Here is a 14,879-nt window from a genome sequence, read left to right as displayed (position 1 = left end):
GAAAAAAAAATCAACTTTTATATTCCATATTATTTCACAGGAATCCATATTTTACTACATAAAATATCCTTTACAAAGGAACAGTTACAGAAACAGGCATAGACCTTCTGAACTGAGATTGGAGCATGTCATGCAAAAGATCTGAAGGGCTGCAGTGTAGAGAAAGATATTACTTCAAAATCCAACTCAATTGGGCAAGGATACTTCCTCGGGCCCCTGCATGCTCAGCCAGCCCTCTTCTCACCCAAGGAAGCAAACTCTGCTCAGACAAGGCTTCACTGAGCAGCCAGAGAGAGGACCACTGCAAAGCATGCGCATGGAACACACAATCATAGAACATCCCGAGCTGGATGGGACCCACACGGACCCTCCAGCCCAGCTCCTGGCAGCTGAACACAGCCCTGGTGCTGTGCAGGGAGAGCTCCAGTTTGGGAGCTAGAGGTGTCTCTAAGGCACATGTGGACAGCACCTCCTCCGCAGGCTGGCAGTGGCAGGGCTGTGGGACAAGGCCGCTGAGCTGGCTCAGGAAGCGTCGGCGCTCGGTGCTGCACGCTCGGGTTACGGGAAGTAGCAGGAATTAAAGCAGGACTTTCACTCCTCCTCTGTTTAGCCTGCTCACATCCGAGCTCCAAGAGCTTAGAAAGCAAACAACGATCTGAAGTATCTTACACACAATGAGGGAATCATTTTATTAGATTATGGAAGACAGCAGCATTACAGTACAAAAAGTTACAAGAGTAGCAGAAAAAAAGTGTTTTTGGTTTAAATACTCAGGATTATACTGGGGAACATGAGAAGGATAGTACCCTTTTCTAAACTAACTCCTAACCAGGTTATCAAAATAAGTTTTGAATATTTAGCACAAGTAAAAAAGTTACAACAAACATCATTATAAAATGCTTTAATAAATAGTTTCTTTTCTGAAAGGTTTTTTTTTTAAGAACATGTCAAAAAAATGTACTAAAACAGATGATCCTGCAAAGCAAATCCTGCATTCCTGTATAAAGTAACTGGTTTCAAAACATTCATGTTTACATTGCTCGTGGGCCAGAGTTTACACTCTCAGACATCCGTTCCTCTCAGTGGTAGGGTAACTAGGTGTACGTAGTGTTATGCTTCTTCAGTAATTAAAATAAACTTATAGTCTGCCCAGTTAACAGCAATAATAAAAGCCTTAAAAAAAAAAAAAAAAAAAAAAAAAAAAAAAAAAAAAAAGCATAAGCTTTCCACAACATTTAACCAATATCTGCTGAGGTACTCCCATCCTCTGAGCTTGCCAGCCTTTTCCCTTTAGAGCGAAAGATGAATAAAGCACAACAGAAACAAGATTGAGGAAAATATTGTTCCCTTCATTAGGCCTGTATTTAAACGCAAAAAAAAAGTAATACCACATGTAATTAACATATTCACAAAAGAAAAAACAATGCCTCTCTATGTTGGTACTGTACAGTAGATGCACCCGTTAGTGTTCTTGAGATGGGCTGAACATGGGGATAAACAAACATTTCTGGATCTATTTACACGTAAGTGGTTATGTTCCTATGTAAATACAAATGACCAACAGATTCCTAACATTGATTGTATTAACATCATTTTCTAATCTGGACATAATGCCAAAAAAAGTCTTATAAACTGCCATAGAACCTCCTTTTCTGCAACATAAATTAAAAGGAATGACATGTAAAAAAAAAAAAAAAAAGACCAAAATATTTAACTTATTAAATCAAATATACAGAGTGATTCATTTAATATGTACATATTTACACAAAAGCACTTTCACTATTAGAAAATAAACTGTGTCAGTTGGGGAACCTAGAGTTCTCACAATTTTACTATATTGATATGGCAGTCTTTGACAGTTGCTATAGAAAAAGTTTAATCTCAAGGCACTTGTCACATGCTTCAATACTGCAATTCTAAAGTAATTAAACAGAAATAAAAAGGCCACTTTTAAACCACAGTTGAAAGATCTCTATAATTTTTTTTTTGTTCCTATTACAAAGTGTGTAAGGCAAATTTGGAAAAAATCTTACAGAAGCTACTAACGTAACAAGTGCAGTGAGCTGCCATTAATAGAGATTCAAAGTCAAGAAAGCAGTTTAAAGTTCACACAATTTCCTCAACCAGGAGGTTTTAAAGCCACCATTAAATTAGAGCAAGTAATAAAAAGAAATACATTCTGTAAACAGTGTACAGTCTTTTGTAATAAACTTTACACATATTGAAAATACAACCTCTCCTCTGCCACACAGCGAGTGTATTATAAGTAAACTTTACAAAAATAGCAACTATCAAAGATTACTCATTTTTTTTCATCTGACAGTCATTGAATAATTTATACAAGGCTAAAGAAACAAAATAAATTTTATTTATTATTTTTATTTATTTTTTTTACGCAAAATAAAGAAACTATGAACATTTGACTCCAGATATTTTTAGTCCTTAATGCAAAGTGGAGATGTCAATTTTTCCCCTCCCCAGCAAGTGCAGGCGCAGTCTGCCTACATCCCAAATACAGGTTAGTCTCTACTGCCTTCAAAGTTTGATGCATTCACATTTTTTACAGATCTGTTGTCCATTTTGCCTATTTGATGGGATTTCTTTACTGGACTGCTCTCTGATGTGTCAGACACCTTTGTCGGCAAAGGCTTGGCGAGTTTGTGAGAGAGGAATTTGTCCATTTCCTCATCTCTTTCCTCCTCTTCATCCTCCTCTTCCTCATACTCTACATACTCCTCTACTGCATCACAAGTTCTCTTTTGAGGAGATATGAAGTTTTTGCATTCATAACGAATGTCTTTGTTACTGTAAGATCTGTCTATAGGATTTCTTATGGGATTTAAAGGTGCCCACTGGTTATTGGCACCCTCTTCTCTGGGAGGACGGCTTCTCTCTCTCTCTTTTCTTCTTTTCCGAGTCCACCACACGCAGATGATTATACAAGTCAGCCACACAATGCTAAATACCGCACAAAGAATTGGAACCAAATAATCTAGAGGGCAAATGGAAAGAAATAAAGTCTTGAGTTAACAGAACAAGATATATAGCGCTGGACATTTTCAAGAAAAGTATTCATACTCAACTACAGGTGATCCCCTGAACCATTTTTAGGAGAAAGGAAGCAAGATGTCTTTACAGCACAATAACAACTGCCTGAATGCAGCAGGTCCATCTGGAAGTGCTCTTGACTAGTTCAGTTTTACGTGATTAATGATGAGGGAGGAAAGCTCCATTTGAGGTCTTTTTTCCCCTCCAACAGAAACTGGTTTTATTAAGTAGCATCTTTCTCAAGCATCTAAGCAAAGTTGGCCCAGAAAACCTGAGTAATCACTCCTAAGAAAAGCCTTATCCTAGCAGGAGGCAGGCAGTGGAGTACTGTGCCTTTAAGTTGCTCTAGAAGTACTGGCACTTGCACCACAAATATATCCTGCATTTATCATCAGAAAGAACAGTCCTTTACCATCAACGTCTACAGACATTTCTGCATCAATGATCTCCAAAAACATTCAGGTTAGAGCTACATAACCAAATTGATCATGCATTCTTCAGCATGTTCCTGTTCTATCTCAGGATGAAATACCAAAAATATTGTCCCTGGAGAGAAGAGTCTTTGCCACTCAATGAACAAACAAAAGCTGTTGTGGCAATTGCTTTTCTTCACTCCCAAAGCAAACCTCACTACAGTGTTCTCCCAGCCACACAGACACAGATTATTTCTCTAGGAAAATATTTCTGAAAATTTTGGACTACTTTTGCTCCCCTTCCTCAAGAGCTGTACAGCTAGGAGAGAATAACAACTTTTTTCTATTCTTCTTGATAAGCAAAAGTTCACACCTGAAGAGGCAACAGAAAATGAGGGGCTTTGTTTTTTTAGAGAGTAACATGATTGTTCAACAGCTCTGTAGACAAATGCTGTCAACCCACCACTCTAATGCCTGATCCAAACAAACTCCCTCAGCAGTTTTAAGACATCTGCTTGCAGAATAACCTGGAAATGACTATACAAAAACAACCAATGTTTTGACACCACGGTCATTTGCTCCAACATTCAAGTGTCTTCTGAGCACATTCTTATGTGCAATGTTACACATTCTCAAACATTTCCTTTTGGTAAAGGAGGGTGAGTAAACTGCCAACACTGTTGGCCTCAAGGGATCTCAAAATTGTATTTTAACAGTTCAGGGAAGGATTGCACTCACATGAGCAACTGCTATTCTCTCCTGATTTTTCATAAGCAACCTAACATTAAATCATGAAGGGGGGAAATACTTCAAAGAAAAAGGAGCTCTTCGTAACAGCTTCTCCAAGATTAGATACAAAGCTTGCATTCTCACTGCTATCACAGCTATTATTTCATCATATGACCATGGATCCAAGTTTACTTAGTAACAGGTTCTTTATACAGAATTTTTGGCATACAGATTCCAAATTCAGACTACTTTTTCGTAAAGCTTGAGGAAATCAATGAAGCATCTAAATGATCATCTCCACCCAGACACTTGAGCATCCCACAGAAATCAGATTCTCAATGCAAAGGGCTTTACACCACATTTTCTGATAGGTTTCCACCCACCTCACCCAATTAAGGGGTAGCAATAAAGCAAACCAAATAAAAAAATGTGAGTGTCCAGGTTACAGTTTGCCTTGTAACAACTCAGTTTAAAGAACTAGGGGCCATTGGTCCATACTGAGCATCCATATTAAAATGACGAGTCTGGAGATCATTTTGCAAGAGAACCCAAATTAATCCACTATTTTAGGAGAATCTTTAAATCTTATTGAGGTGGGAGGCAAAATAATCTGCATCCCTTTAGCCTTAGAATTTAATATGCAATCAGAAAAACCAGAGGCTGAGGTATGTGAAAACCCCAGCTCAATTCCTTATCTTCTACACAATTGCTGTTCAAGGCAAGCACAAAGCAGGCACACTCCTTCAGGAGAGATGAGGAAACAGCACATTTGCCAAGACTTTAACAGATGAAAGGCATTTCCTAGAAGGAAAATGCAAGGGAAGTGGAACCAGGCAATCTGCTAATTGTTTGGACTATGGGTGGAAGATCTTCCAGAAGATTATGTTGGGGAGGCCTAGGAAAAAGCTGGGAGAGCCTCCTACCATTGTAAGATTTTCACTCGGGGGCTTAGTTGAACTTGAGCCTAGCAGCGGTCTTCCACAAGCCTGTCTCCTGCCTCCCCCAGGCAGGAACACAGGCATGCAGAATCTTCAATCGCTTATTTTGGCACAGCTCTTGGAGAGCCAGCATTCAGAGATAAAGGTCTCCAATCACACTGTATCCTCTTTAAGAGGAATGAACACTACATTTTAAGCCAGCTGTGCACTAGTGAGAAACACATGTTGAAAAAGAGAGTGGAGTTTTACATTATCACGGCCAAGTATTGGAAGAAACTAGACAACTTTAACTCTTGTTAAGGTAAATAAATAGCACACAAGCACTTCATAAGAGATTGGTATCACACCACACCTTCCCTCTCCCCATATTTTCATTTCCTCGCAGCCTCAGTGCAGCAGCATCAAGGGCTGAGGTTGGCTTAAGGTTAACGTAGGAGAATTAGACAGGATTGGAACTTCACATGAGAACAACTCCTGATCTTGTGAAAGGTGTGCTTAGGCTGGAGAGCTGGGCTGGAAGTCAGAGCCAAAACTATGGCAAGAGTATCTGGGCACATCACGTTAGGGATGAGGTTAAGTTTAAACTAGCACACAAGCACAGAATCTTGATTTCAAAGCTGCTTTCTCTTCAGTTAGTAACAGCAACTAAAGACAATCTGGTGGATCATTTTCTCCAGTGTGTAAAGAAAGATACGAGAAGCCTGACAGCAGGGGAACAGAAAACACAACAGAGGAGGTGTGCACTGGAACCTTACCTGATGATGAATTCCCAACAACGATGGTCTCAACTTTGACTTCAGTTACTGCCAACATAACCGTGCTGTTCTGTCGCTTGGTGATGGCATTCACTATTGTATTAGCAGCATTCTGAATGAGGCTGTTATCTTGTTCATCTCGGTGTGGGACAAAGGACTACATGGAGTGACAGGGGAAAACAAGAAGTTATTGCACTCACCTAACCATGGAAATGTACTTTTTAAATCCAGCAACATCTTAATTGAGCTCACTCAGTTGAATTTGTTTGACAGTAGCTACAAACAGTTCTCTAAAACTGCTATCAACCTTTACCACAGCAACAGCATGGCTGGCTCTACCCCAACTGCAGATGCAGTGTCAGACTTGGTGGGTAGCACACCTACTTGTTAATTTAGCATACCTCAAAGGAAAGGCAGTGACTTCCAAGTTACTTAAATTGATGAGCTAAACTTAGTCATAGTTTGGAGCAGTTCAAGACATGTGGATTATCTAGATAGGAGCTTGGACTAATAACAGTCTGCTCTATTTATACCCTACACTTTGCTCCCATTGTGGCTCAGCATGCTCTTTACAGCACTAGTAGAGACAGACAGTCCAGCTTCTGCCTGGATAACCATTTACCACAAAAATTAACTCTTGCTTGAAAACTAAGCTATACACAAGCATCGCGTGATTGAGCTGTAAATGCATCTAAAGCAAGTCTTTAGCTCATTAGGGCAATAGTTACTTTTATCTACTCAACTTCCACCTTCTTCCACTTCTCACTTAGTACCTTATATGTAAAGAAATCCCTGAAGCAGCCATACTCTAAATGCACAGCAGAAACCTCTCCACGAGAACAATCCAGCCACCTGTAACCCTATCTCCTTACTGAGAAGGTCAATAGCTCCAGATTTCTGACAGAACAAGTAGGCACCCGTTCACTAATTTGGGCTGAACTAGTCTTTAGAGTAATTTATCATGAGGCTGTAGTAGCTGTCTGTCATTAACAAAACCTGCAGTTTCAGCTCTCTGGCAGTGTAGGAAATTGTGAGATCACAAAATTGCTTTGCAGACAAGACTAAGCCACAGATTGCTCCACCTGCATTCAAGTGAAACAAGCTTGAACAACTTCTTCCCCAGAAAAAACTATTAAGAAAACACATTTATATATATATATATATACACACACACACACACAAGTCTCATACTTACAATAGCAACTTCCACCGCGTTCTCTGTGGAGTAAGATGGATCACATAATATTATCAGAGTTCTGTCCCTAGAAACAGTCCTAGTAGCTGGTAAATATCGGATTTCAGAGCAGATATTTTCTGTTGTAGTGCCCTGTTAGAAGCAAAGGAGATTGCGTAATTTTAGTTCAAGTAAAAAATAGCATGTAAAAATAAGGATCTTCAGAGTTCTAGCAGTTGCTAGGAACTGATGAAGGCAGCAAGAAAGGGCAGAAAAGTGAAGAACAGTGTTTTGGAATGAAAGACAAAAAACTGAGCTTGCATGATTACGTTAGTACAGTCTGAGCCCATCTTGAAGTGTAAATAGTTCTTCAAGACTCAAGAAAATAAAATATTCAGTACAAACCCTAATTTTGCCTCACCCTTTAGACAAAGCACAATTAAAAGCAACAGAGGAGTCTAGTAATAAAATTTGCAAGCTTATAATAGCAAGGAGTCATACTAGAAACCTTAATCTTGCATGCTGTGACATAGAATAGATCCCTACATATAGTGCCACACTTCATTAAGAATTCCATTCTCACCTGGGGGACTTTGTCTCCATTAAAAATTAAAGTAATTCTAGCACAGTCATTGTCCAAGTACCCAGAATTAGGCAGACATTTGATATTGATAGGCAGAGGTTCAGAGGCACTGCATTCTCCCCAGTCCGTGCACGGTGGCTGAAAGCATTTCATATACTTTTCCTGGCATTCTTGACCCATGGGACACTGGTTATTTGAATTATCCCAGTATTTGTGTAACAGACAAGGCTTTTTTCCACACCACACCTAGAAATTAAAAAGAACAAAGCACTGTTGCAAGTTGCTCTTACACATCAAATCAAAATGAGCAATTCACATAGGATGGTCATGAGCTACTGCTGCCTGCAGAATATCTGTGTTTTGATACTGCTGTAGTCTTAGTAGCAGATGGAGCTGCTCTTCCACAAAATGAGGACATTTTGTGCAGACAGAAGAGTAAAAAACTGTGCAAAGATAATCCAAGAAACCACTGACTGGGCACATCTCCTTAGAAGTTTATGAATTTGTCACACATAACTGAGTTATACAGAAGTTTAAGCATTTATTTTAATCTAGTCCTCTAGGCGTCTTTAATCTAGAAAGAAGTATCCCCACAAAGATTAATTTCTTCAATATTTACACTGAGACCCCTGCCAGAGAATGCTGAATATGTTAAGAGCTGATGCACACTGGTGATAAGCACAGCCACTCCAACCATGCTCCCAGAAGAAAACAGTTTGCTGGTACCCACAAATTACTGGGGTGCAGCAAGTTTCCAAATACAGCTCCATTCCAGCAGCTGGACTTGGATGATCCTTGTGGGTCCTTTCCAATTCAGGATGTTCTACAATTCCATGTAGCCTTTAAGATCCTACATAGCACTCTACAGCTATTGGTGCAGGAACTTAGAGCTTTCTTAAAGCACAATTGTCAGCAAGAAAGTGCAGTTGTGCCATTACATGGAAGAAACCAAATATCACACATGGATGAGTTGCATTTACAGCACATGTTCCATCTGCATCTAGGTCTTACTTTTCCTCAGTCACAAAACCACCAGGATCTAGTCCATAATACATACACAAAGGTTGAAATCTGTCAATTCATAAAGCTGCTGAAGGACAATACAAAAATACCCACTGAAAAAACTTCTTCCTACATGTCCTAATTTCACAAAATTAGGAGCTCTAAAACTGTGTTTGCAAAGCTTCAGCAGTGGGATTTATTTACCCTTTACTCTATGCCAGCTCACATTTCATTTTCTGCAACAAGTGGTCTAGAGAGCCTGTTCTAGCAGGTAGGGAGCAGGGCAGTAACTTATGATTATAAGACAATCCATAAGTACTTTTACAGGAAGCCACTTTTTTAAAAAAAAATTTTTAAACAGAGGAAATTTAGAGGAGACAAAGACTAACTTGTGCATGAAGAACAATGAGTTTGTTCCAGCCACAGGAATTTAAGAAGATAGGCCAAAATACCTACCTTGGTGCAGTCAATACGTCCATCCAAACAGTGGCAGCTGTTGCACTCCTGTTCCCACCGGCTGCCATGGGGAAAGGTCATTCCTTTAAGCCAGCAAGGCTTTCCAATTCCAATCACTAAGGGGAAAAAAACAAAAAAAAGGCACACTCAGACACTTCACCTCTTCAAGTTATAAATACTATACAAATTTAAATTAAAAATATTAGCTAATGTTCCTTCCATATCAGACTACTGTACATAAACTTTATATGGGCTACATTGTGCCCTATTGTTTTCTGGGTAAAGGTTGATAGCAGATATAGGAATACCTTCTTGGCATCTAGGACCAATTCTTCCAGGGGGACAAGTGCATCGGTATCCATTTATTTCATCTATACAGGTGGCACCATATCCACAAGGAGAAGACTGGCATTCATCAATATCTGGACAGAAAACAGGTAAAAATCAGTGACAAGGACACAAAATATTGTAATTAATAATTTACTGAGGTGTAATCTAACAATACCTCCTTTCTTTAAAGCAAAGGACACTGTAGCTTCAGAATTAATCTTGTAATTAAACAGTTCTGCCATTTCAGCAATAACCTGCAATAGATTTCTTGTAATTGCACGCTAATTGAAGTTCTGGTAATCAAAATAGCAGTCATATGCTGACTCATCTCACAGAGCAGAGGTGTTGGACAGCTGAAGGTGTTAATGCCTTCTCCACATTCAGCTACAGAACAAGTCCCACATCCTGTTCTGGCACTGATCTCAGACATTTAGGCTTCATACAAGAGCATGTGCTTTCATGAAGTTATCAGAGTGCAGGAGCTGAACAATGAACTTGCTCAACAATGCTCAAAAAAGTGATTTACTGCAATACAAATGACCATAAGGCAGAACAATAACAGTTTACTTTGTAACACACATTTGCTGAACATTAATAACCTTCAAATAGTGAGTAGATTAATTTAGTACACAGACACTTAGCACAAAAACCTCTTAAACCCTTTAAAGATGCAGAGGCTTAGCCACAGAAGCCAATGGAAGAAGGCACGGAAGCATGATCCATTCAGATGGACAGCAATGTGCCATTTGTTATTCTGGGGAAGTGACCAATACTGATTTATGCAACAGAAACCAACTTATCAAGTCGTGAGCCATAAGCACCAACTGCTTCATCTTCAACCAGAAACTTTCTCTTCCAAAGCATCTTTGGAAAGGTTTCCTTCCACTGAATATAAATGCCCTTTCCAACCCCTCAAAAACTGTTTACACACCAGTTCTTGTGTCATACACAGCATCAGCTCAGTTTAAAGTACAGGAGTTTGAAAGTGAACAGAATAAATGGCAGTAGTGAGACAGTTGCACATGTAGGCAATGGAAAACAACCCAATTGTTGCTTCCTTCAAAAGTGCACTAAGATGAAGTTTTAAGCAAACACACAAGATCTAAACTTCAACAGGGTTTAACTACTCTTTCCTCCTCCAAGCTATATAGATTTAAGATTCTTCAGCCTCTGTATGCTGAAAAAGGTGACTTAACTCTGTTTCTGCATTAGCCATAAAAGGTGTTTTTGTCAGCTACTCCTTCCATCTAGACCAGTCTAAACAAGTAAAAAATGTCTGCAGCTCCATTACAAATGCGCAGTATTCGTATTTGTGACATCCTAGCCTTAAGGGGAAGAGGAGCAGCCAAGGAGAATTCAATATCCCTTTCTGGGTATCTGGATCTAGACACACAATGATCTGCCATCCCTGGTTCTGTATCGAGACACCACTAAGCTGATGCTTCCACAAGGGCTGCAGCTGCCCTCCAACCAGAGGTGCTGGTTTGTCTTCTCTATGCCAGAATGAGGATGAAGTCTCAACTTGAAAGCACATCACCATACTGATGGAGTGGAAGGACCAAGCCCAAAAGCCTTGAGGCTACAGAAGATCTGAAGTCTGATCTTCCAAAGCAGAAAGTAAAAATAAAGCATATATCCATTCAAGTCAAAATGGTAAAATTCCATTAAAAAGACAAAAACAAAACCCAAAAAACCAACAAAACAACAAAACTCCCCCACCAGATTGTTCCACAACACTTCAACAGAGTTTTAGGGTCTGTTTTTCTCCCTTCTTTTCAGCCTCTATCCTTCAGAATAATTGCAGTGTAACAAGTTTGTTTTCTAGCTTTGGAAGACCTTTATCATACTTCTGTTATTCACGTGCCAGCACTACACTCACAATGTTTTTGTTTCCATTTGCAATGTCTCAGGGGATTTTGGTTTCTAATGTTCAGTAAAACACATACAGATATGTCATCTTTACCAACAAGATGTTTATCAACAGAAATATTTAAAACTTAAGCTTCTATGAAGCCAGCACCACAGAAATGTCACAATTATCCAAGAAAAGCCAGCAATGAAGTCTTTAAGCATGATTTAAAAGCCAACTCACTTCAGTGCCATTCAATGAAATAAGTAACAGACCACAACCTGCCATTACTTGCAAGGTATCAGTACCTAGCTAACAGGTGGCTTCTGCTTCATTATTTGGAATTCAGCTGAGCTAATGTAAAAAGGGTCATCAGGTGTTCTTTCCAATTTGTGCAGTGGTACACCCATCCAGGTCTCTACCCATGCAGGTACTTACTAATTCTGCAGTCAGGACCAGCAAAGCCAGGGGCGCATTCACATCGGAACCAGTTCACTCCATCAACACAGATCCCTCCGTTGTAACTGTAAACAAAAAAGTCTAGTTAACAAGCCTACATTGTTTCATTGGTCAATTAAAGCTTTGGTAATTAAAGCTTCTGCTGCTCTTCAGGGGGACAATTTATTCCTATCAATAGAGAAAGTGTAATGATAGATAAATATCATTATTGCTTAGCAAGTCAGAGATTAAAACAGCAACATCCTACAGGTGCATGAGGAAGTGCATTCACAGAACTCAGAGGTGGAACAGCACTTTCAAGTGAACACAAAGAAAGCCCAAGTTTTTCCAAATCTGGTTCTTTTTTTAATACATGAAGCACGGATTATGGCATCAGAGTGGACAACTGAGAAAGATAAGGTAGATTGTTTCATCCACACATCAGTTTTTTCCCCTTCAACCATAAATATCAATCTCTATATTTAAAATATTCCCATTTTATCTTCCAAAATTCAAGGTTTTTTTTAAACGCGTTTATACATAGTAATTGGTCCAACAGGACATTTTTATATTATTTAAAATTATTTACTGTAAACGAACAGGTTTTGATTTCTCATTTTTTTATCCTATCCAATTACAAATACTTCAAATGTCATCATATGTGATTCACTTCATATCACTGTAATTTACTAATCAGTTCCACCATGGAGACTACACTAAAATACTTTTACTTGTTTATACGTGAATCAACTCAGGATTGTTTTGTAATCTTTGTCGCTGTCAAGGAATAGATAAGGCATAGCAAAAAAAATGGTTATAAGATATTTTACAGAGGCTGGCTTCAATTATTTTAGAGTAAAAATAGTTCTAATCTGTAATGTAAATCCATATTACTGTGCTCATTTTTATTTTCACAATAGGTACAGGACTGGAGTTCATGCACTTACCATGGATGAGGGTTGCAGTCATTGGTGTCTAGAAAAAAGAATATAGACTAGTGTAAATAGGGGCACAATTTATTTTCTAATAGACAACACTATAGTTCAGAAGACAATATATTTGATAAGAAAAGTATACAGAACTGAACGTTTTCTTCCACGCTTGCAAAGGAAGTTCAATTATCATTTATATCAACAGTAGGCAGAGTAAAAACAGAACTCAAATTTAAGAGTTTCCCTCCCACTACCAATGTTACACCTGAGGGGGGGGGGGAAATCCAAGTTTCAGGCTTTACTCCACCTAACCAATTCATTGTCTTGGTATGTCAAAGTAGTTAACTGCTATCCTCAGAGAAAATGGCTTATACTCCACTGCCTGCCTTTCCAGATACTTTTCATTATTAAAATTATTATTTCTGTGAGTATTTTTTCTGCTCTGCACACATTTCCAAAAATTGTATTTTTATAGAAGGCTGAGAGTCTTATTTTGGCAGAGACTGGATGCAAAAAGCAGCATGACAAACCCTTCATTCAGTACTCGAGCATCGTCTTCTTTACCTACCTCCCACTCTGAATGATTCAGATATTTTGGCACATGAACCCCATAAACTTGCTTTGTCTCAGTGAACAGCTCTCTGCCAGACACTCCCAATATCCCAGGGGGATGCAGGGGAAGAAAGGAGAAAAGCCTTACTCTGTGTGCATGTGCGTCCTTCCCATCCTTCTTTGCAGATGCACGAGAAGGAGTCTCCACTGCCAACACATGTTCCACCGTTCATGCAAGGGTTTAGAATACAGCTGCTGTTTTTAGCTTTGAAAACAGAAAAAGTCTCTATTAGCCCAGAAGACAAAGAGTACCCTATCATCTGGATGTGTCAATATCACAATCCTACACAGTATTTAAGCCAACAGTTAAAAACTTAAAAAGAGGTCAAAAACCTCCTAAAATACATCACATGACAGTCTCTCACCTACCTTCACCATCATCCCAATTCAATCATTTAACCAAACCATGAGATTTTATTAACAAAGAATTACCTCCTTTCTGCCCCATCTGTGTGAGCATTCTTCAAGTACTGCTAAATTATTATTTTGGCATTGAGTTACCCAGGCCATGAGGTGTTCTTTACAATAAAATATTAGTATTAAAATCTCAGTTTTTGATTAAAAGCTGCAATTGCATCTAAAAAGTAGAAAAACTGTACTAACTTATCTTCATTCGACTTCCTGATCAAAATGGAAGTTTCATTTTCAGAAAGATACACCACAGATACTACATTCAGTCTTCCAAAGAAAAAAAAATCACAAATGGTTCCCCTACAGCAGGCAGTAACTCTGCAAATGCCCCAGGAAGAACCACTTCATTTCATTGTTCCCGGGCATTCCTGCTCATACACCTCATGATCACAAATCTTATGGCTCTGCAAGCCAAGCAGGGGATTAAGTTCCCAGGAAAACCTTTACACAGGGCCTCTAAACACTAATAGAGAAGTCAAGACACCAGTCCAAGTTTTCTAAAACTGCTTAGGAGAGAAGCTATGGAAAAGACCATATAAGCAGCCAGAGGAGAATAGCTTCCTAAAAATCAGTATCATGTCAGGTGAGTGGAAGAAATTACTTATATTTCAGTCACCACCCAACTGGAACAGCTTTGAACCAGCCAGCCAGAACAGTGTGCCTGTTTACTAAACAGCTGATTATTTAAATACTTCTCTGCTTCTTCTGGCTTCATCTGTAGACAATTTAAAAAGCTTACCAGTGTTGCAAGTACTTCCTATCCACTCTGGAGGACACGAGCAGCGGAATGTGTCTCCATCATCATAGCATGTTCCACCATTACTGCAAGTGTTTGCATCACACTGGTATTCACCTGCACACCACAACAAAGCAGTTTTAATTGCCATTGGTCTGGCTGAATGTTAGAAACCGGGACTTTTTAATCACAAATTAAAGAGGCTTCGTATTTAAATGCACCAGTATCAAACACACATTGTTCCATTTTCTGTATTACAATAAACAACCCAAAGAATGGACTCTAAGGACATCTCTCATGAAACTGTTTTGCTACATGAGGGGATGCATTTTTCAAATGTTCCATTTTGTGACTGGGAAACTGGAAGGGGTAATGAAAGAGCACCTATTTTTTCACTGCAATTGTTTTATTTTAAATTTCAGGAACTTCAGTACCACAAGAAGAGAATAAATCTTTGGGTAATCTAAAGATCA

At 39.0% G+C, this 14,879-nt stretch overlaps 1 protein-coding gene across 2 annotated transcripts in view; it reads right to left on the bottom strand.

Moving 5' to 3' along the window:
• Positions 1–661: 661 nt before the first annotated feature.
• JAG2 (jagged canonical Notch ligand 2) overlaps positions 662–14,879 on the bottom strand; it is a 69,943-nt gene continuing 55,725 nt past the window's right edge. For both annotated transcript variants that reach the window (XM_039552693.1, XM_039552694.1), the window contains 10 exons: positions 14,410–14,523; positions 13,348–13,464; positions 12,663–12,690; positions 11,716–11,801; positions 9,407–9,520; positions 9,099–9,214; positions 7,641–7,886; positions 7,079–7,210; positions 5,884–6,040; positions 662–2,992 (listed from right to left, as the gene is read on the bottom strand). In XM_039552693.1, the coding sequence (XP_039408627.1) occupies positions 2,520–2,992; positions 5,884–6,040; positions 7,079–7,210; positions 7,641–7,886; positions 9,099–9,214; positions 9,407–9,520; positions 11,716–11,801; positions 12,663–12,690; positions 13,348–13,464; positions 14,410–14,523 (1,583 nt within the window). In that variant the 3' untranslated portion in view covers positions 662–2,519. The remainder of the gene's footprint in view (positions 2,993–5,883; positions 6,041–7,078; positions 7,211–7,640; positions 7,887–9,098; positions 9,215–9,406; positions 9,521–11,715; positions 11,802–12,662; positions 12,691–13,347; positions 13,465–14,409; positions 14,524–14,879) is intronic.

This window comes from Corvus cornix, chromosome 5 (assembly GCF_000738735.6).
Source record: "Corvus cornix cornix isolate S_Up_H32 chromosome 5, ASM73873v5, whole genome shotgun sequence".
Taxonomy (NCBI): domain Eukaryota; kingdom Metazoa; phylum Chordata; class Aves; order Passeriformes; family Corvidae; genus Corvus; species Corvus cornix.
Note: the sequence above shows the minus strand (reverse complement) of the source record. Positions and strands in the feature narration are given on the sequence as shown.